At 45.4% G+C, this 23,582-nt stretch overlaps 1 protein-coding gene across 3 annotated transcripts in view; it reads right to left on the bottom strand.

Annotated features, from left to right (window-relative positions):
• Positions 1 to 23,582, bottom strand: part of LMNTD2 (lamin tail domain containing 2) — a 353,472-nt gene that overhangs the window by 251,805 nt on the left and 78,085 nt on the right. Inside the window, exon 1 of one of the 3 annotated variants that reach the window (XM_078682837.1) lies at positions 7,568 to 7,701. The exons of 1 other annotated variant lie outside the window; for it this stretch is intronic. In XM_078682837.1, coding sequence (XP_078538963.1) covers positions 7,568 to 7,626 — 59 coding nt within the window. In that variant the 5' untranslated portion in view covers positions 7,627 to 7,701. Of the gene's footprint in view, positions 1 to 7,567; positions 7,702 to 23,582 lie in introns of those variants that run through there. One more of the 3 variants, XM_078682835.1, reaches the window with a different exon arrangement.

The raw sequence follows: 23,582 nt of genomic DNA, 5'->3' as shown, positions 1-23,582 counted from the left end.
GATGAAGGCTGATAGCCTGAAACCGGTCCTTGGATGCTTGATTCCGGTCTGGGAAAGACATGGCTTGGTAGTTCGGACTGGACTGTTCCCATGAGGCACAGGGTCAGAGCTGATTTGCATATAGCCAGTGTCTAACCCAGGGTGGTGTGGAGTGCAAAAAAACGATGGATTTAGGCCCAGATCCTTGTACTGGGGTGAATGTATGACATTGTTCTACATTCTGTCCATCAACTGTGTTTTTTGGAAACTATCGGAAGGCACTGTAGGTGCTGTCTCTCAAGTAGTCTGCATGATAGTAAGGAAGCAAATACATGAAGGTCGGGACAGTGTAATCCTCAAGAAAAGATGATGAAATGAGTCACGAAAGCTATAATTCAAAACAGCATTTCTATAACCGTCAATAAATAAGACTGACTCAAAAAGGCTAAAAACTGTAAATTAGTAAACCATGAAGGTTTATTAAAAATATTAAAAGTGCAATACAGAAGGCAAAATATAGTTAGACTCAATGAATCAGTCATAGGGCTCAGAAGCAATTGCCTTGAAGACTCTTACTGTTAAAAATAGATGCGCCATAAGCAAAGTATGAAAAATAGACTAAGTCCAGAGTGTGAAGCAAATGGATAGAAAAGTAGGCATCATCCCTAGAAGCTCAGAGAAGTAAGACACAGAACCCCAAAACCAGGGCGTTTTTATAATAAAAATTACAGAGGAAATTGCAGTCAGCATGAGGTGAGCAAATGTATCACCCACAGTACAGCATTATTTAATGTCACCCAATGCCACCTTCCTGGTACTATCCCCTCAAATTAATATTAATGAAACTCTTCTGACCAATGCCCTTGGAGGTGTTATAACAAATCACGGAGAGCATCCCTCCTTCAAAAGGGGTCCTAGTCTACGAGATAGTCTAGTACACACCAGGCCTAAGACACAGCCTCAACAAACCACCAATACACTATGGAATCTCCCTATGGTCCCCGGTCATTATCCTTGTGGATCTTGTAGTGTTTGTCCACAAACACGAAAGACTGAGAGCGTAGACATTGGCACAGAGAAGCCTTGGATTCTGAAGACTCACATCAACTGCAACTCGGTCATTTACATGATAACCTGTCCTTGTCTGCTTCGGTACATTGGCTACACTACAAGCAAAATCAAATTGAGGATCAGTGAACATAAAAGCACAATTCGTTCTGACAAATAATCTACTTGTCTCACTAATTACTTCCTCGCATTCAAACACAAGACAGAAGACATGCGGTGGCTTGTGCTTGAACGTCCATTTATTCCAGGACACATAAGTGACGTCTCAAGATTTCTTTTTATTAAAGAACAAAAATGGATCTACAAATTGAAAGGTGACAGTAAGGGTCTAAATGATGAGATCCCCTGGGTTTCCTTATAATTAGATGTTTTGCCCAGAAACACAAGAGAAGATCTGTGTTTGAGGTGTTCTTCCTCAAACAGTGTTCTATTAGAAACCTGAGAATTCAAACACTGTAGATATACAACATCATGCAAAACATGGATTTTCTGTCCACCCAGTCCATCTTTGGTGGGTTGACTTGAGCTAATGAGCCATAATAGCCTTGATTTTGAGCGTTTTTTCCTAGATAAATCGCGATTACTGCATACGAAGAGAGGGTTTTTCAACCTCAATAAACGTACCAGTCTATAGTGGAAACAACAATACTGTTACAACACTTCAGGCCATTATTCACATGAAATGAAATGAAATGAAAATGAATTTTATAAAGCACGAATAGTTGGCCTGAGGCGTCCAAGCGCTGAGACCAAGGTGCTGCCTACGGGGGCCCATGGGCCGAGGGAGAGCTCTATTTATTAAACAGGAACGTTTTTAATTGTTTACGAAAGGAGGACAGGTCAGAATTAGATCTCAGATAGAGGAGAAGGGCATTCCACAATTTGGCCACATTAAAGGAGAATGAACAACCTCCTGCTCTTGATCTCCTGATCTTGGGAACTATGGCTAAAAAAGCATGAGATGAACGCAATTGTTTGCTGGGATGATATGGGGTGATCAGAGAGTAATTGATCACTGGGCCAGTTTCCCAGAAGGCCTGGTGGGCAATACACAAAGATTTAAAATTAATTCTCTCCCTGACAGGGAGGAGCCAGTGCAGGCTTTTCAGCCCAGACTTGGCTGAGAGCCTGCGTGGTAACTGCAGAAGTGTACGTGCTGCGCAGTTTTGAATTATCTGTAGTTTACGTAAGGTAAATTCTGGGGCTCCTAAATACAAAGCATTGCCAAAATCAAGGCGAGATTGAATCAGGCCTTGAATCACAATCTGCCTAGCCTCAAAGGGTAGCAGGGGGAGAATCTTCCTAAGGAGTCTAATGAGACCAAAACAGGTGGCAGATAGCCTTGTTGCCTGGCTGTCGAACGTGAAGGACCTGTCTAGCCAGATTCCTAGACTCTTTATGAAGTCCTTAGGGGCTGGTGGCAAGGCTAGACAAGGGTGCCAAATAGAATGGATTGAGACTGGAGCGGATCGACCCAAGAGCATAAGCTCTGTTTTGTCTCCGTTGAGCTTGAGACATGACAAGGTCATCCAGTTTTTCACTTTCTCTAAGCAACCTGCCAAATCCACCTCTGCTGGTGAACCGTCATCCTGCACCAGGGAGACCACCAGCTGAGTATCGTCCGCATAGGTAATGATCTTAATACCATATGGACGGACGAGCCCAGCCAGTGGTCTCATATAGACGTTAAACAACGTCGGGCTCAGGGATGAACGCTGGGGGACTCCACAGCCCAGGGGTTTGCTAGAGGAGATGGTATCTTCTTCATAAACTTGAAAGGTTCTGTCACTCAAGAAAGATTTAAACCACGGTAGCGCTCTACCTGTGATTCCTACATTAAGGAGGCGCTGCAACAAAATTGTATGATTAACCGTATCAAATGCAGCGCTTAGATCGAGGAGGATGACTGCCACCGATCCCCCTCAATCCAAAATCTCTCTAGTTTCCTCCATCACTGCAAGCAGGGCGGTTTCTGTCCCATGCTTAGGGCGAAAGCCCGTCTGAGTGGGGTCAAGCAGATGGTTGCTCTCGAGAAATGGTGTTAAAAGGCCATTTATATATTTCTCGAGGATTTTGCTGATCCAGGGGAATAGTGAGATGGGGCGGTAGTTGCTAAAGTTGTTAGTATCCAGGTTGTTTTTTTTTAACAGTGCCCGCACCATAGCCTATTTGAACATAGGTGGGACGGTGCTTGTGGAGATGGAGGTATTAAGTACATCCAGCATAGTGGGGATGATGGTGTGAGTGACGGAGGCCAGTATGCGAGGAGGAGCAGGATCACAAGGGGAACCTGATTTCACTTGCATCATTAGAGGGGCAAGTGGTTCTCTGAGTTTAGCAAGGGGAACTCATATAGCGTGGGTGGAGAGTGACAAGTGGTTTCCTGAGAAGGTAAAGATGGCGAATCCGCATAGATGTTCGAATCCCCCTCCGAAAAAGATGAGTAGATTAAGTAAATTTTTTGAAAGAAAAACTCCACCAGATCATCACAACGAGATTGCAGATGGTAGTTGTTTAAAGAAGGTTGAGGGAGCTTGGTAAGGCTTTTCACAATTTGATATATCTCTTTGGAGTTGGAGCTGGCTGCGGTGATTTTTCTGGTATAATATGTAGATTGGGCAGTCTTTATCTCCTGTTTATAGGCTCTAATCGCCTCTCTATAAATGGATTTGTCCGATGCGGCGTACCCTAGTCGCCATTTTCTTTCCAGTCTTTTACACTGGCATTTCTTCTCCCTGAGCTCTGCCGAGTACCAGGGAGCAGTGATCCTAGATCTTTTCAGGGTGGTTTTTTGAATGGGAAGTGAGGAGTTGAGAGAGTTCAATATCCAGTTGTTAAAATTGTCATTGTTATCTCTCTTATATGGATGGATCACTGACTCATTACCGTGGGCCCATTGATATATGGTTTATCACATTGAATAAGGAACAATTGACATTGCAATTATATATTAACAATAAGCATGAGGCTTTTTGAAAGGGTTTCTGAAGGGGATAGAAAAAATTCGAGATTCAATTGGGTACATCAAGGGTTCTTTTGTAAAACAATTTTTTTACAATTTTCATTCCCGCGTTTGATTGCATGATACCGAATGTTTCTGCCCGTATTAGTAACATATGTTATACTGGAGCCATTGTTTCCTTATTGTGGACATTGAACATCACTCAGTCACGATCTACAACAAAGTTCGGTACATCCTTCCCTCTAATGGTGTGATCGCTCTTTGGGTAAACAGATTTGTAAGACCTTCTGCCTTTAGAATTATTCCACTATTAACAATGTTATTTTCAGGTGGGGGTCATCGATGTCTGTTTACAAACATCGACCGTGCATAGGTAGAAAATACAGTGTTCTGACTTGCGCGCATGCGCAGTGGAACAGGACTATGTTCCGGTGTACGCACATGCGCGTTATGTAGATCTCGTCCAAAAACGTATAGCGCATGCTCAGCCCTCCAAATTAGTGGCTCTGCTGAATGGCTAAAGCGCAGTTGCGCTGTTAGCGCGCGAACAAGCTTTGCAATGAATTGAAGGTAATTGACCAATCAGGACGGGTATAAAAACAGACTCATCCTGCAGAGTCGGCACCTCCCCTTCGGCTTGGACTACGGCTGGGGGTACCGACGGACAGGTGGGTCAGACAGCCATAACCATGGTCTTGTTTCTTCTTTTTCTGAGTCTCTGCAAAAGCAAACTTTAAAAAAACTATTTTAAGATCTTAAACCTATCTTGCCCAGTAGGGAGGGATATAGTATTTTCCATCTCACCATATCTTCAGATAGGGAGTTCTCTGGGCTTATAGGTTTTGTTTGACAAGGGAAGTTGACCATATATATTGATTTCTGGCCTTGCAATATGTAGCCTATTGGTCTATGGGCAAATTAACAACTAAGGTTCAAAATGTTGTAACATTTGATACACCTCAAGAGACACATTTACATGTGTGTTCTTCTACATCAATCAACAGAGCGGGGCATCATTCTCCGAGCAGGTGCCTGGTGAGGTGAGGCGTACTCCCACACAAAGCTGGGTGAGTACAACTTAATTGATTTAACATGATTTATCTAGTCTACTATATGCTGAGCCATTTATTGGACACATACATTTGCCATCTAGAAAATATTTCCTGAAAGGCAATTAACTAACCATACAGTATTTTGGGTGACCTAGGTTCATCACCAAGCAACACTAAAGATTTTTTTATTTTGATTTACAGGAAAGAAAGCTGTACCTGTACCAACTTGGAAACAATATTTATCACACCTGTCACACCATGCCAAGTTCGGGTAGGGTGGTTGATAACCACTCAAGTACAAGCATTTAAGTAATGAATTTTTGATTTTCACATACACTTATTGTATTTCTCTTGCAGTAGCGTACCACTCCTTAGGTCCTGACGAAAGCCGGGTACTATCACCTTTACGGCTGAAACATGTTGACCTTTTTGCCTATTGCTATAAGATAGTCATATTCTCACACTATCAGGCTTTGTTTTAATCTTGACACTAGAATAATCCCTATTAAACATATTTTTTGTTCTAGTAGCCATTTTTAACTTTTCACTGTCACTTTGCACTGCAAACCATTAGCACCACCCTTGAAATCACACTTGGCTGGGCCAATTAGTAGTTCTAAATTTCTAGTGCAGCACATTCCCCTGATCTATGGCTGGACTGCATTGATCTACTCGTTACCAGCTCCCAGATGACGATGCTCCGCCAACAGGGTGTATATATTTACAACAAGGGGTGGTGAGGGACAGAGTCTCTGAATTAAGCAGAATACTCTCACCCAGTCAAGAAATCAGGGCTAGATCCAACACCGTTTTTTAGCTCATTGCACCATCCCAGTTTCAGAACCTGGCTGTATGCAAATTAGTCTGTCCCTGGCCCAGTGCATCATGGGAACAGGGCAGACCAGACTACAAAAGCCAATTCTTACACTGGGAAGGAAACAAGCTTCCGGGGACCGGTTTCTGGCATTACAGCCGTCTTCGGCCCGGCTTGCTTGAATCCTGATGGTGCAATGAGCAAGGGACTCATGTCTGAGTATACCCTTCCACGCTTAGGGTGGACAAAAATATTTACAACAAGGGGTGGTGAGTCTGCTTAATTCAGGCACTCTGTTCATCACCACCCCCTTTTCTGAATCACCGCCAACAGGGTGGGCTGATGGGATCTCTTTCCTGACCAGGTGTGATTTAATGTGTGATTGCTTGGTGCCCTTCTTCTACCAAGGTATCTGTTAGGTTTATGCACTTTGACTGATGGTCTCCTCTTGTGTTTTTCATAACAAATCTGGTTACATGAAGAATGGAAAGTCTCATGAATGAGTACCTACAGTGAATGAACAGGAAGGGCCTTGAAAAAGTAACTAGAGTCTCCCTTCAGGGTTCTTCAAGAACATTATGCCGTTACAAAACATCAATGCACATTTTGCTGCATGTGGTGTCAATGAGAAAAAGAAACACACAATGAGTAATATGGATGCTCCAAGAAACAAGATGGAGTTGAGGACTAGATTAGCATAAACCAGGAAAACCCAGCTCTGTATACTACAGTATTATTGTTTCAATTGCAAAAGTTTCATGTTAATAAACAAATATAGTTCTAATCAGAAAATAGCTATAACTCCACCTTCTTTCTTTCCAGCCCAGAGACATCCCAGCTCTAGTGGCACCTTTGTTGAGCTCTACTGCAGATACTGTTAAAACAAGGGTGCTTAGGAACATGTAGGTTTTGGGCCCGTTGTATGCCAGAATATTACCGACAAAAATATTATAATTGAAAATAGTTTTAGTCAATACATTGGCTACCACAATATTGTCAAGGTAATTATAGACAGGCAAGTGAAGATTCACTATTCTTAGTTACACATCTACGCACCTTGAAGATATATATGGTCAAGAAACTTGAATGTGGAATGAAATATAGTTAGTCTATAAATCTATATCTATATACTTACCTTCACAATATTTAAGTAGTCAATATTTTTGCTATGATATTTTTATAGCACAATATATTTTCCAAAATACTGTATAGAATTCACAGAATCAGGAAGTCTAGCGCAAATGGACATTGAGATCATTTTGAGCACTACAGAACATGGTATATACTTTTACCATGAATAATACAAAATCGAGGTAAGTTAACATATTACAACTTTGGGCAAGTAAAGAGAATGTGCTTGTGCACTATTTGATAACGGTTATTTACAGCTTGAACGTCGAAGATTCAAATCCTTGTTGGGATGGTTTAGACTTTCGTCCTTCGTATTTCTAATTAGCAGAGCACCACGACACTGGAAAATGCAACACTACTAGAGTGGTAGAGACTGCATGAATGCGACAGAAAACGATACATATGAAACAAAATCCAGTTGTGTCTTTCTTTGCATAGTGTCACATCGCAGATTGCATAGCATTTAAGCACTTTGACACAGTGGGCGTTGACTATGCAGTCATGTGGGTGTTCAACCACTTCCCCCTCCCCCCTCTGACATTTGTGCCTCCGATTCCTTACCTGGGTTCTGGCGGGAGGCAGATCCCATCTTCCTCCAAGTCTCCCTCTCTCAGGCCCATATCAGTTTTATTTGAGTCTTTCTTCAGTGTTTAATGTGTTTCCTGTGAGGTCTCGTCTCGAGTGGGCAGGGGGCTATGGGTGCTTAGAGTGACAGCCCTCTGTCCTCGTGCAGTATTCAGAGACTGCACCCTCCCTGCTGCTGCTCCGGAGGTGCAGGCCACACACTGCGACTGCCAGTGTGGACTCTTTTTGTTTGAGGTCTCCATGGTAACACCAGAGGCCCAGGCCCTTCAGACCTGAAAGGAATGGACGAGAGAAATAGAAGTCATGCGGCACTGTGCTTTTGGTGTGTCCCTGCCTGTGGTTGTTCACGGAGTCTGTTACTCCAGGCTGCTGAACTGGACCCGGAAATGACAAGCGGGAGCTCTCCTAACTCCTTGTAATTTTATTTACTCAAACCTGATAGTACAAGTCCTGCAAAAGTCGTTATCAACATTGTAGAAATCCTGTCATTCACTCCAGCGACCTCACCGCAACGAAAACACAAAATAGTTTTTATAGATTTGCAGACACACTTGTCCCAAAGAGGAATCCTCGATTCCACGGTGCTGTACCAAAATACAAAGGATACCTTCCCAGTCTAGAACGAGAAGGTATGGCCCTTTAAAGAAATAAAGGTACCATAGCCCTTTAAATTTAAGAAGAACTTAACTAACGAGTAAAACAATACCCCCACTCTTGCTGACTGTGAGTCATCTCTTAGTAGAACACATCTCTGTTGTTAATGGTCACACATCTTCAATCCTACAAGAGTCCTTAATGTGAGCACTCAGGACGGGACTGGAAACCATGATCAGCCTTAGCAAACAATAGGGTATATTCCAAAGGAAACGCAGCACGGCGGCAAATTTTGCAGCGCTGTGCCATTTAACAAATCGCAGGGATGTGCCATATGTACAAGAATACGGCACACCCCTGTGTTTTGCCTTGTGCTAAAAACAGCTGCCTATCGTCTGTTGCAGGGAATGATTGTTTATGTGCAGGATTGGGTCTTTAAAGGCGATTTGCAGGCTGCAGCGCACATAGAAAGAGCAAAAACGAGGAGAAATAAAAGTATTTCACCTCATTGTGCCAATCTTACCCCTTCTTTTGCGTAGCGTTAGTTTTTGGTACTGCTTCAGATTAACACATCCTTGTAAATCTGGGGCGGTGTCAAAAAGCAATGGATGTTGCGGTGGAACACCCACAGCAACACCTGTTGCAGGCCCCTTTCTTGCAGGTACCTGAGTGAATGGGTACCATATTTACAAAGCAGCATTAAGCCACGCAAAGTGGCTTAACACTGCTTTGTAAATATGGTGCAGGGCATTGCGCCACAGGAATGTCTAAAAAAAGTGGCGTTCTGGTGGCCTAATCTCTATGTAAACATGCCCCAATGCAGCTCTACAGTGCAGGAGGCTGCAAGTAGATTGGGACCAGGGGGGTGCCATGTTTTGGTAATGTGAGTACCCTTGCTTGAAGCCCACCAGGAAAATGCCAGAGTGACAGAATGGCCAATCCAGCCCTGTGGGTACTCTGGGATGTTATAGGATGGGGAGGAGTCCATTTAGAAGCTAAAGAGGGATTTTGCCACTGATATAGGGGAGCACGTTGCCTCCACTGGCAAAAAGACGAAGTGAGTGACCGAATGATGTAGCGCTCACTATAAACTAAGTCATCTCTTAAAATGTAGTGATCTGGGCAGCATGAGTGAGAATTAAGTGATTTAAGTCTGCAATGAGGGATGGTAAAGTCTCCAATGAAGCGTATGCGGCATGTCAATAAGAATGGAGAGACTGCAAAGAAGGGGTGAAGGCGTGTCTTCAGGGAATGTACGGAGGTCCATTGACATGTATAAAGGCCCCTCATTGGGTAATGACAAAGACCAGACTGACTTCTTTGCAGTTCCCATTATGAGGGAACAGGGAGACACGAATGGACTGCATGAGGCCTGGAATGAGGGAAATCAGAGAGACCCTATTGAGTGTTTAAGGCTTGATGAGGGGAGATGCCATTTGATGAGAATGAAGGCTGTATTGAGAGAAAGTGGTATGTGCCAAAGATGGAGAGTTCAGTAAGAAAATACTTAAGTGTATGGACTCAATAATGTAGGGAATTGGTTACAGTATGTTCTCTTATGGGATAGTTGATATCTAAGCAATCTCTTTGTGCATTGAGAGAATTTAGGGTGTGGATTTAATGCTTGTGAAAGTATCAAAATAAGACTAATAGGGCCTCTGACCTTGCACAGCAGTATAAATGTCATATTCTGTCCACCAGTGCACCTAGCATTCTCATATACCATGAAGCTGGAGTTCTGGGTCCTGGTCCGCACAGTGTATGCACATTCTGGTGAATGCTAACCAGAAAACCCATCTTGATAGTGGCTGGTGGGAAATAAAAGGAAATATGTCACAGTTAAGAGGTGACAGACAGCTTAGATTTTGAGAATGGCGAAGCAATCGAGACCTTTCTAATGAATTAGCTCTGAGAAGGCGGGGCAACTTTTCAGTTAGGGGTAATAGCCCTATACTTCATGTTATGCAAAACAACTCCTCATTCTATAAGTCTTCCCTTGAACATGGGGACAAAAGGCAGACAAGAGTATGAGTGACTTTTACTTCTACAGACAGAACCATCTGCTTCACCCAGGCCACAAGCCAGTGATATCATCCTCGTGGCAGCCTTGAATTATTTCTGCTAGTGGTGGGCTTCTCTGTGCTCACTTGTGGATGTCCGACTGGGAGTTCGGAGGAAAGAGGAGGTTCATTAATGCCAGATGGATCAAGGACAGAATATTAGGTATTTGGTCTCTTTTCTTGAGCCTGCCAAAAAACAGGACAAGTACATTTCCCTGTTACAGTTGGTGTGATCAGGGCTAAATTAATTTCTAACCACTCAGTTCTGCAAGAGCTTCCCTGTCCGAAGTGGTGTCAACCATTTTCCTGTGATGTAATTTCCTGTTATAGGCCTATTTGAGGGAACTTGGATCTGGGAAGATGCCTAGTAGCCTTTTAATTCCCTATTTTTCATTTTGTTACTCCCTCACTTTAGATACTTTTTCTCAATGAGTATTGTTTTTTTCTGTGGCTATTTTCCACGTTGGATTCTTTAGCCTGGAACAATATGTGAGACTCTTTCTTCTACACTGCCTCCGGTTAGTTTTGATGTCTTTTTCATCTTTAACCAAAAACTATCCACATTGCCAAGGAGAATTCTTTGTGGCCTTTCCTCTTAAAAGTCACAAAGGAAACAGCTGATTTCTTTACTTTGTCTAGTCCTTGTTAGTGACACACCATAAGAGGAAGCCTTGATAGTCTGAGGGGAACTCCAGTTAAAGAGGGGGGCTGTAGGGAGCCAGGGAGGTGTGCAGCACTCCAAGTGTGTCTCAAAAGAGGTGATGGACACCCCAGCCAACAAAGGTATTACAAACCCCACCGTCCTTGTCCCAATCAGGTGAGTGTCTGGTCTGCTTCATTGCTGATGTCTGGTGGACTGAAATGAAATGTTGGGAGAAGTAACAGATGAAGCACATTTTCTCCCAGTGAGATCCTTAGCTCGTTCCGCAACTCGAACCAAAACTGTTGTAACCTCCACACAACGTGGGATGTGTGTTTTAGACATTTGACAACACAAATTCTTGATATATAACTTAATCCCCAATTAAAGCCCTGGCTATATAGACTCATTAGATCTTCCCCAAGACAAACGTAATCTTTTGTTGGTGTTTTTTTAATTCGGTTTTCAAACTTTAGTTACAGCATATAAACAACATGCCTTCACCATTCAAACCCACACATTTGCAGAGTTCAGTTATATGGCGAGAACACACCTCCCCATCTCCCATTTCCCTTAGGACACCTATATATCACTTTGAACTATGTTTGGATTGCCCACCAGAAACTATATGAGCGGGTCCAACATGTCGCGAGGACGTGAGGGTACTGGCAGCTCCTCCTCATACGTCTCCAGTGTGGTCTTACAGTAGGCCATGTCTTTTATCCAAACGCGTACGGCTGGTGCTCTGCTTTTACCCCAGCTAATTGCTACCAATCTTTTTGTCAATAGCAGCGCCACTGCAACAAACTTGCGGTTTGCAGATGGTAAGGGTTTGACTAATCCTAATAGGCACATCTGGGGCATGCATTGTACTCAGTCAGCTGTCATATCTCTGAGGATGTGTACCACTGTCTCCCAGTACTTGAGCACCCGCCTGCATTCCCAGGAGAGATGCAACAAACCTGCCTCGGATCTCCCCCATCAAACACAGCAAGAGTCCCTCTGCAGCCAGTATCGAAAAGCCTAGAGGGGGTGTAGTATGTTTGTTGGAGGAACTTGTAATAAATGAATGATGCGTAAGTTGCAGTTTGAGGTCAGCATCCCGTCAGTATACAGCAAAAACTCCATTCCTCCAATGACCTTTGCGTGTTTAGGTACCTGTTCCAGGAGTAGACCATCGCTAGTGGATCTGGCATCGTCTATCCCCCGACACATCTGTGTTGTAGAGTCTGATGACCAAATGCCTGCAGGTGGCGGAGGTGAGTAGTGTTTGCAGGGTTTTCAATGCAGGTGGCTCTATCGGAAATGTAGGATATAGCATTGTCATCGTAGCCCTAAGGCGAAGATATGTGAACGTGAATACCGGTGTTCTATTGCTAATGTATGCAAGGTCTGTCTGATCCAGGAACTGTCCTTCTGGATATGCGTCTTTCATTGAGTCCAGCCCCATTTGTCGAAGAAGAGTTATTATCCTCACCTGCTGTGTGACCGTAATTTTAGGGTGATGCCCAAAGTGCATTGCAAGATCATATATTGGAAGCATGCATGCTCTCGTCTCTAGACCCACCAAGGCAATAATGGTGCAGTGTATTGTGTTGATTTCCAGCGTGCTGCAGTGCATTTTTGCCTTAGGACATTGCTGAGCGGTGTCAGGTGAGCTGCCCCTTCTTCCACCACTAAGTCCAGTAGGTATGGTTGTGGGTAGTACTAGAAGTGCGCATATTGATCCTGGGCACAGAGATAATATAGGTGTAGGTCAGGCCCTTCAAATCCACCTTGCTCATATGGAAGCATCATGGTTTCCCATTTAATACATGGTTGTTTGCCCGCCCAGGGCAATGTGATTAAATGCCCGCACAGCATTTTAAAGAATGATTGGGGCAGGGCTATCTGGATATTACTGAATAAGTATAGGAACTGGGGGACTACTATCAGTCAGTCAGTCAGAATATCTTTATTCGACTTTTACAAGTCATGCAAAGAATCGAACACAAAAACATCACACATAAAATACATCCATAAAAAGCAGCAGACAAGCTGCACATTAAGAAAGACTATCTACATATATAAAATATTTACATTTCATGTAAAAATAGAAAACATATATTTTTTTTTTAAAACAAGTTCATTTAAGGCGAGGTTAGGCCAGCAGTTTTCGCCCTAGCCGCGGCCACCAAAAAATTAGCAGTACAGAAAGAGATGCGAGGATTTAACAAAAGTTGTAAAAAGAGCAGTGCCGGGCGCACCTGTATGAAGCCAGCTTCTTTCAGGATTGGCAACAAATATTTTTTCCTCTGCTCATGAAACAAACTACAAAACATAACAAAGTGCATCGTATCCTGTACTGAGAAATGATCGCAGCGACATGGGGGAGCTAAGTCTGGTTTCTGCCAGCTAAAAAGGGAACCTAGACAAGAATGTAATAGGTTAAATCTAAGCTTAGTTAGTAAAAACCTATGGTAAGGGAAGGTAACAAAGCTAAGGTAAGGTGCGAGCGAGGGTGTACTAACCAGAAGACTATGAGCCCTTACTGCTGGTTTCAGCAATTCGTGGGCCTCACGACACGCTTCCTTCCTTTCCTTAAAAGACTTTTTTATAAGGTCTAAATCTTCAGCCGTAATTTTCTCTGGCGATAGAAAAAGTTCGGGGCGACCTAGTTCTAAAAAAGATTTAGCTATGTACGCCAACCAGGGAATACTACTATGTTTATCAAGTGCTAGGACATCATGAAGAATTCTGTGGTTAAGAGTCAGGTCTTCGTTCAGCCACATTTTCAACCACAATGTCAGGGGGGCTAGGCTCAGTATATCTGCCAAATAGGGTAGGCCCACCTCTTTATGGATAGAATAGGTTGGGGTTGACTGCGGTACAGAGAGCAGAGATCTGATAAATCTATTTTCTGCCCTCTGAATAGGGTCAAGGTTTACATACCCCCACAAAGGTGACCCGTATGATGCAATAGCAACGGGCTTGCTCTTATAAATTTTTAAGAGAGCTTCCATGGGCCTGGCCCCTAACTTTCCAGCGAAACCCAGGAGCGCTGAGGAAGATCTGCTAACAGCCAACCTCTTTGCACTTATCTGTGGGCCCCACGAACCTTTCTGATCAAACAGAACCCCCAAATAGGGGAATGTGGCCACCATAGAGACAGGAACCCCTCTGCAAAAGAATGATTTATGTGTTTTTTTAGTGCACCCACGCCCCAGTACCATCGTATGTGACTTAGTGGCGTTGACTTTAAGATCCAAATTCTCCATGTAGGAGCCAAAGGCATCCAAAAGGAGCTGAAGACCAACGCCAGTGCGAGCGATTAACACGGCATCATCCGCGTACAGGAGTGCCGGGATTGCGGAGCCTCCTGCACGCGGGACGTCCGCTTCCAGGCACTGCAGATGTTCTCCCAAGCCATTAATATAGATGGTGAAAAGCAAGGGGGCCAAGATACATCCTTGCCGTACCCCCTTTAAAGATTTAAACAATGGGGTGCATCTACCTTGGTTTGACACTCTAACCGCTGCGAAAAGCTCCTGATGCATAGACGCCATAAAACCAACCAAGGCTTCATCAATACCCATTTCCACCAAAATCAACCACAGTTTTGACCTATTGACCAGGTCGAAGGCCGAGGAGAGGTCCATAAAAGCAAGGAACACAGAACCCTCCTTGGCCACAGTGTATTTGGAGATGAGTAGATGCAAGTTGATACATTGTTCAATGGTCCCTTTTCTCTCTCTGAAACCATATTGCAATTCGGACAGCCCACCACAACCCTCGACATTCTCCCTCAATCTGGATAACAGTACTCTGCCCAAGATTTTGATGGTTGAATCCAGGAGGGATATAGGTCTATAACATGCGGGATCATCCCGCTGGCCTTTATTTTTGAAGATGGGTACAATTGTGGATATGGCCCACGAGGTGGGTGCTTGATTGCCTCTCGCAGCATTAAACACATTTGTCAAAACCTCCGCCCACAGGTTTGGAGAGTACATGAAAAAGTCAGCAGGGACTCCGTCAGGGCCTGGAGCCTTGTGTTTTGTGGTTGACAAGAGGGCCTTTTTCACTTCTTCAGGGTTAAAGATGATGGATTGTGCCTTGATGCTGGGCATTGGGGCCACATTGTTTCCTTCATCCGCGCCCCCATATACATTTTTAAAATGAGACAACCATTTACCATCAGTGATTACGCAGTCCATGGGTGCGTTTTTGTCGTCAGAGAAAAAAGGTTGTTTAATGATCTCCCAAAATCTCCTGCTGTCCTTCAGCACTGCCGCTGAGAGAAGATTTTCCCAGGCCTCACGTTTGATAGTATCCTTACGATTCTTTATGGCTGACTTGTATTTTTTCTAAGCATGAGCGCAAAATCCGCTCCGATCGCGGATTTTGCGGATTTTCGGTAAATCCGCGATCCGCGAACTCTCGCGGATTTACCGAGAATCCGCAATCCGCGATCGGAGCGGATTTTGCGGTCAAAAGTTCAAGCCTGCATAATTTACGATGGCGCCGGCAAGCTGCCAGCGCCATCCTCAAATGGTTACTTAATTAGCTTCGACAGGAAGCTCTAATAGATAAGATACAGCAGGGGCTCGAGCGCCTGCTTTATTTTAACAGTTGGAGCTTCCTGTTGAAGCTAATTAAGTAACTATTGCAGGATGGCGCTGGCAGCTTGCCGGCGCCATCGTAAATTATTTCAACGGTGGTGTCTTCTTGAGTAAATATGAAGGGCAGGGTTCATTCGGGCACGACGGTCCTGGCACAAAAAAATAAACCTCAACAGGAAACACTTGCAGATATCAATAAAGCATATGCCCTAGTTGAAGCTTTAATTCAGTGACTCATTGATCAGCCCAAAAACTAATCTGCTGATCGGTCTCTGCCCTTTTATACACACAAGAGGCATGCTCGCATGGACGCCCCGTCCGTTTGGCCCCGCCCACACACTTGAGGTGTGCACCGTCTTCCCGCCATTTACCCACTATGATGGACATTTCACTAAAGGGACCCCTGCGCACTTCGGCGCGATTGCATAGTAACACACACTTGGTCGCTGGAACTAGTTGAAGCGCAAATGTAGTGACTCATTCATCAGCCCAAAAAAAATCGTGAGCGTTGGGAGGCTGGGCAGATGTGCCTTCTTCCCAAATATCCCATCGATGCTGCTCTGATCGGTCTCTGACCTTTTAGACGCACAAGAGGCATGTGCGCTCGCGTGGAAGCCCGTCCGTTTGGCCCCGCCCACACACTCGAGGAAGCCCCGCCCCCAATCCGCAAATCCGCTGAATCCGCTAAATAGGCGGATTTTGCGGATCCACGATCCGTGGATCCGCTAAATCCGCGAATCGTGGATCCGCAAAATCCGCCCATGCTTAATTTTTTCCTTAGTCTGGAAATATCATCTTTAGCCCTAGGCACTTTTTTTAAGGCTACCAACAATTCTCTGTGGGCAGTTGAGCATGCGGAGTCAAACCAGCGTTTTGTTCCTGTGGTTCCCTTAATGGGTTTTGCCAAGAGGTCCTTTGACACCTGGGCACATATTGCCTCATATGCTGCGATTATTTCTTTCCCTTGGGCACCTGGTTTTTTACAGAGTTCAACCTTGTCTTTAATTTTTGGGAAGTTTAGCGCGTAAAAGTTTTCCGGGATCACTTTGGCCCATTTCACACGTCTGTCATTATCAGTGGCCCTCAGAGGTTGTGCGGATTTTGCTGTAATTGGGGATACCCCCATCAGGGCTCCCCAGGCCACTTCAAGTAGTACGGGGTTATGGTCGCTATAATGGCTTAGTACTGTACGATAATCCTTGGACCGTCCTAAGATGCCTTGTGAGACGAATATATAGTCAATCACTGTACCATACTGAGTACCAGAAAAGGTTGGCATTCTTAGACCCCCATCAGGTTCGTACAGATCATAATTAGCAAGCAGTTCTTCTAGCTCCTGCCCCTCTGCAGAGTGTTCAAAGTGAGGGCCCTTTGGGTCAACGTCATCCACCTCGCTGGCACCCCCTCCCTTACATGCTAGGTTACATAAGTGAATGTTAAAATCGCCTAATAAAATTAATTCAGAAGCGAACTCGATATTCTGAGATACTGAATATAAAAAGCTATCTAGGTTAGCGATATTGCGCCCTCTATAGTCGCTATTCCCAGAGTTATAAAAATTAACATATAGGGTCCTACTAGTGTTGTTAATCACCCTTTCGACCATTAGGATGTTATCAGAGTCAGTACTAATCTGCCTGTAACTACCTATCAGGTCTAAAGAAAATAGAATAACCAAGCCGCCTTTGGCTCTCCCCGCTCTGCTGGCTACTGCAGGTTTTGTAAAACTAGTGAACCCATCCCACCAGATATTGGCGGATGTGTCCCAAGTTTCTTGCAGGGCAATGATATGATTCTTTGAAATAAAACTCAACCAATCGTTGTCCTGGCGTTTCGTATTTAAGCCTGCAATGTTCCAGCTTATGATTTTACAGGAATCGGTGGGAGGCCTAGCTTCCCTGGCCCCCTCCCCCACCCCTTCTACTATGTGTGGCGTTGGAGATCCCTCTTTGACTACCCCTTGAAGGGGGCTTTGTATGTCTACGCTAATTTGAGTTGGAACATCTAGATCTCCTCCCTCAATAAGTCAGTCGCAAGTGTTTAGATCTGATAGAGGGCCATACCTGTTTCTGGTACCAAAACCCCACCCAAGCGGGGTAGCTGTGTGGCCCTGGCCAAGCGCTGGCATATTCCATATGGGTTGTGGTATGGTTGGGCGTAGCCCAAACTGGTCATTATTCATCGGGAAGATAAACCTGTCCCCCTGGCCACGAAAATTAACACCCTGATGATTATTACCCCAGCTAGCCATGCTTAGTTCAGGTAGCATGGTGGGCCTGGTGTATTGCTCATTCAAGTAATTCAATCTGCCTAGGTCTGGGTTAGTAATAGGTTGAAGGTGGCCATTAGGATGTCGAGGTCTAGTATCCCCTCCCCAGCTAATGGATTTAGTAGGTCTCTTTTGGTTCGGGATGCTGCGGGTAGTGACCAGCTGCGATTTACTGTAGAAAAATTTAAGGGTAAGCGGGACTATAGTGCCACTGCGACGCTGAGGTGGAAAGATGTTGGCCAAAATATCTGGCAAGACTTCCGCGTTGGCAAAGTTTAAAATCACACAATCCCCCTTAAACTTTTTAGGGTTACTCCCAATCCAAGATACTCTCCTAGTCATTATTAAATCCCCAGCCAATTTATCAAACCCTTGGTGTGCCATATACATATTGCTTGAGAGCCAATGTAACGCTTTATCTTTCAGGCCCTGAATAGACTCTATTTTGTCTTGTGCTAAGACAGGGACGTTGGCCAATACAAGAACTACTGGTGAGGCTTCCAAGATGAATTGGGCTGAGACATCCTCAGGTTGCATAACTGCCTCGGCAGCGGTTACGCTAATGGGAGGGTCTGCAACTTCTGTGTCTTGTCTGAAAGCAGATAGAGGTGGTTGAGATAGAGAGGTAGGAGGAGAGGGTGGCGGCAGCTCTTGTAAGATGGATGGTGGATTGCTTACATTAGGAACGACCGCCACATCCTTTGCTGGCATGTCTATAACAAGAGAAGCTAAGTTCTCCACTTCTTCTACCAATTTACTCTGTACCCCTCCCAGCTTTTTAACTTCAGAAGTAAGTTTGTCCAGCTTCCCAATCAGGGGCTTAATGATAGTCCTGATTTTAATATCTATCATATCTTGGATCCTATTAAATAGATCGTCGTCAACTCTGCGTCTTGACTCTGCGTCGATGTCAAAATCGCCATTATTCGCTTCACAGCGTGGCGGGGGTGTGGCGGGCTTTTTCCTGCTTTGTTGTTTCCCTCCCCGTTTAGCTGCGTATTTCCTACAGGCTCTAACCGCCCGTGTAGCGGGCTGCGGGGGTGAAAAAACTTCATCCACTATGTCAGCCTGAGTGTTGGAGTCGTTAGCGAAATTGGCTGAAAGATCGATTAAGTTTATCAATCGGTCAGGGTCATCCGCCTCTATACCGTTAGCTTGGGGTAAATCTGTAAGATTTGTGGGGGGGTTATCAGGCAGGGTATCCGGTGTAGCTGGGCTTAGACCGCTTGGGGAGAGACTCACAATAGGCAGGATAGGCGACTGGCTCAAGCCTAAAGATTGCCTTCTCTCGGTATTGATTTTACTGACTACTTGGACCAAGTAGGAGTCTAAGGTATTAATTGACTCTGTGGGGGCAGATACCAATTTTTTCCCCATGGTTGCTGCAGTCTGGCGAAGGATATCCAGGGCTCAACTGACTGGCGAGAAAGAGGTCAGAAAACTTCCAGTACAGGTATTGGTAATAGTGGGGCGGACAGCACGATGATCAGCCCGCGGCTGCAGGATATCCGAGTAAGCAAATAAGCGCAGTAATGCACGCTAAATGAACAAAATGTGCACAGTACCTTGTCAGTGCCAGGGAATGGATAACAGGAGGGTGGCCTAGCCTGGCCTTATCGTGCCGATGAGGGCCGTAGAGGGCCCGCCCTTTGCCCGGGCTTCGCCCCGGGCGTCCCGCTCGCGTCCCGCGACGCGGGGGTTGCTCCTCTTTATCAGCCCGTTGGCGCTCTCTGGGCGCAAGCCGCGTCACTCAGTACGCGCCGCCGCGAGGCCTGCCGGGATTTGTGGTCTCCCGGAGCGGCGGCGCGGAGTCCGGTGCCTCTGGACTCTTGGCGGTGGCGGCGGTGTTTCCTGCGTCTCTGTCAGCCCTGGAATGACTCTCGGCGGTGGCGGCAAAGGGTAAGTAGGTTCCCCCCGCTCTGCCGGGGTTGCTCCTCTTTATCAGCCCGTTGGCGCTCTCTGGGCGCAAGCCGCGTCACTCAGTACGCGCCGCCGCGAGGCCTGCCGGGATTTGTGGTCTCCCGGAGCGGCGGCGCGGAGTCCGGTGCCTCTGGACTCTTGGCGGTGGCGGCGGTGTTTCCTGCGTCTCTGTCAGCCCTGGAATGACTCTCGGCGGTGGCGGCAAAGGGTAAGTAGGTTCCCCCCGCTCTGCCGGGGTTGCTCCTCTTTATCAGCCCGTTGGCGCTCTCTGGGCGCAAGCCGCGTCACTCAGTACGCGCCGCCGCGAGGCCTGCCGGGATTTGTGGTCTCCCGGAGCGGCGGCGCGGAGTCCGGTGCCTCTGGACTCTTGGCGGTGGCGGCGGTGTTTCCTGCGTCTCTGTCAGCCCTGGAATGACTCTCGGCGGTGGCGGCAAAGGGTAAGTAGGTTCCCCCCGCTCTGCCGGGGTTGCTCCTCTTTATCAGCCCGTTGGCGCTCTCTGGGCGCAAGCCGCGTCACTCAGTACGCGCCGCCGCGAGGCCTGCCGGGATTTGTGGTCTCCCGGAGCGGCGGCGCGGAGTCCGGTGCCTCTGGGCTCTTGGCGGTGGCGGCGGTGTTTCCTGCGTCTCTGTCAGCCCTGGAATGACTCTCGGCAGTGGCGGCAAAGGGTAAGTAGGTTCCCCCCGCTCTGCCGGGGTTGCTCCTCTTTATCAGCCCGTTGGCGCTCTCTGGGCGCAAGCCGCGTCACTCAGTACGCGCCGCCGCGAGGCCTGCCGGGATTTGTGGTCTCCCGGAGCGGCGGCGCGGAGTCCGGTGCCTCTGGACTCTTGGCGGTGGCGGCGGTGTTTCCTGCGTCTCTGTCAGCCCTGGAATGACTCTCGGCGGTGGCGGCAAAGGGTAAGTAGGTTCCCCCTACTATCATTTTCATGAGTGCTGCCCTGTCTGCGAGGGAGAGTGGCATTAACCATCTAGCCACTAGACTTCCTAGCTTATCCAGCGCTCTCCCGTAGTTTTCACATATTACTATTTCTTTGAGAATCCACCCCCCCAAATATTTCACTGGGTCCACGGTCCACTCTAGCGGATAGTCCAAGGCATGCGGCACCGTGTTCTGAGTTAGTGTCATTATTATTGATATGGCCAAGTGTATGCCCAAACCGGAATGTCCCTCAAATTTAATATATTATCTGAGCAGCGCTGCTAGGTTTTGTGTGGGGTTGCGAACATATAAGACCATGTTGTCCTCGTATAATGAGATGTCGAGCGGTCCATGCCGGAATCTCGATGGCGCATGTTTATGACATTGACGGATTTTACAAGCCAGGGAGAACAGAATCGGGGATAGTGGGCAACCCTGTCGTGTGTCATGCTTTATGCATATTTGGTTGTAGGTGTGCCCGTTAACCGGCACTCGTGTGACTGGGGAGTTATACAGTCGACATACCCATCTGAAAAAAGTTTCTGAAATGCCCATACGCCCCAGGACAGTGAACATATAGGGCCATTCTAAAGAATCGAAGTCTTTGGCGGCGTCTAAGAATACAACCACTGCTTACAGTTCGGGGTTCAGTTGGTATAGAAATGCGAATATGGTCCGCAGATTATGTGCCAATGATCTTTCTAATATGAACTCAGATTGGTCCGGTAGGACTATATTGGGCATCAATGGCTGCAATCTAGTAGCAAGTATGAGCGCCAGTATTTTGGTTTCAGTATTAATACGTGGTAGAGGTTGGTATAATTCACATTTTTCGGGCTGTTTATCCAGTTTCAATAAGGTTATCAGATGGACCTCTCGTAGCATTGGGGGTAGAGTCTGTTTCGTGTATGCTTCCGTGTATAATCCCAATAGTTATGGTGCCAGTAGATCTACAAATTCTTTGTAGAATTCGCCACTTAAGCCATCTGGGCGCAGCACCTTCCCATTAGGTAGGGAGCGAATGGCTTCAATCACCTCCTCTACATCCACTGGTTGCATCAGTTATTTGCCCTGGTCGTCGGACAGCCACTCTTGGGCAATGTCCTCAAGGTAAGTATATATGTCTACTTCCACAGGGGTTACCTTGGATCATACATATTCTCATAATATGCAGAGAATGACCCGAGGATCCCAGGTGTGTTGTATTGGTCCATCCCCCCTTCCTCTGTTATATTTGTTATGGGTTTGTGTCCACCTGCAGGGCATATCTTAGCAGCCAGCGCACGACCAGGCTTTCCGCCCTCCCCATATGCCCTAACCATGTGCCGTCTAAATATATACGTGTTTCCCTCTGTGCCATGTTGTTGTATTGTGTAACATTTTCTGTAATCTGTGCTAGTGTATCCGCTTTCCATTCCGACTCTAGCTCCCTCGCTAGTGTCTGTAGCTTTTTCTCTGTCTTGGTGAGTTGCCCACGTATAATCCTGAGTATTCCCACCTGTGTACCGATGCAGACACCCCTTATTGTGGCTTTAAATGCTTCCCTCAGTTTATGTGCCCCATCCACTAAGCCCTCGTTAATGTACTTTTATTCATATCAAATCTTTATTCGGCTATCGGAAAAAATAACCATATAAGTACAGACAATAATAAAACATCTAAAAAGAATTAAAAACATACAACTACAGAGACAATTATTAAAATCGATTAATTTGTTACACTATAATCAAATACTTTTCCTCACATTAATTGATTTCATAATAAACATGACAACATTATAACATACTGAAGGATCATCTAGTGTCACCAAAAATGTCATTCCTACTTTGTGTGACCTAATGTTATGAGCAGCACCCAATGGTTTAAGGTAAAAACACCTAAAATTGAGAGACAAGATACAAAATAATAAAAAATGCAGCATGCTTTGTTTACTTTTGTTATCACAGGGACATGGTACCATATCAGGTGGGCGGGACTTAATTTTTGGGAATGCGACAAGGTAATGAACAATGCCGCATCTCAGTCTCAGTAGCACAAAACGATGTTGTGCATATATCACATATGGCAGGTAATTATTAGCTCCCTCTTCTAAGTTAAAAGATTTGTACTAGGCGACAATCGGTTTACTCTGCTCAGCCTTTGTTCTAAGATCCCGCTTATGCTGCAAAAAGGAAACATTGATCTCTTTCTGTGTGTGAGACAATATTTTTGAGGTATCTGACCATACTGATATCTTGAGCAGATTTTGTTTAACTAAGTTAATATTGATCCCACACGTAGATTGGACCTTTGACGGCACGCACATCATGTATATTCTACTTGCTTTTTTTTTTCTTCCCCACATGTAGCTTGAACTATATACTGCGTGCTCCTCCCTCACAATGTATCCCAAACTTTCCCAATGTGATCCCTCCCTTCCTTATGCTTTATATTCCTCCCCCCTTAATCCTGTAAAGCGCTCTGATACCCTCACGGGTCTGGTTCGCGCTCTATAAAACTATAAAATAAAAATAAATAATAAATGAAATAAAATCGCCATGGAATTCCTAACGCATCATTCAAATTTAAACAATCTAAAATGATTGATCTAGTAAAAGCTGTTTCTTCCCTCTTCCAAAGTGAGGCCCACAATAACAGTGGACTAACCAATAAAAGGTCTTCTAAAAACCGAAGTCCCACCTCATGGTGTACAATAGTATTTGATGCAGAGGGCGGTAAGTATAGTAAACGTTTTAGGAAGCAATTTTCTTCTGTCTGCAGGGCCGTACTATTGTCATAACCCCAAAGACCAGCCCCATAAAGGGCTGTACTTACTCCTTTTGCTTTGTAAATAGCTACCATTTCATTAATTGGTCGATTCCCTAATTTTGAGGAGAATTAAAAAATCCCTTGAGTTGCTCTGCTCATTTTAGCTCTGGTGTTGAGACCATGACCCATTTCCCGAAAATAAAATACCAAGATAGCACAAGGAGTTCACTGTATGAATTGGG

Source organism: Lissotriton helveticus, chromosome 3_1 (assembly GCF_964261635.1).
Source record: "Lissotriton helveticus chromosome 3_1, aLisHel1.1, whole genome shotgun sequence".
Classification (NCBI taxonomy): domain Eukaryota; kingdom Metazoa; phylum Chordata; class Amphibia; order Caudata; family Salamandridae; genus Lissotriton; species Lissotriton helveticus.
Note: the sequence above shows the minus strand (reverse complement) of the source record. Positions and strands in the feature narration are given on the sequence as shown.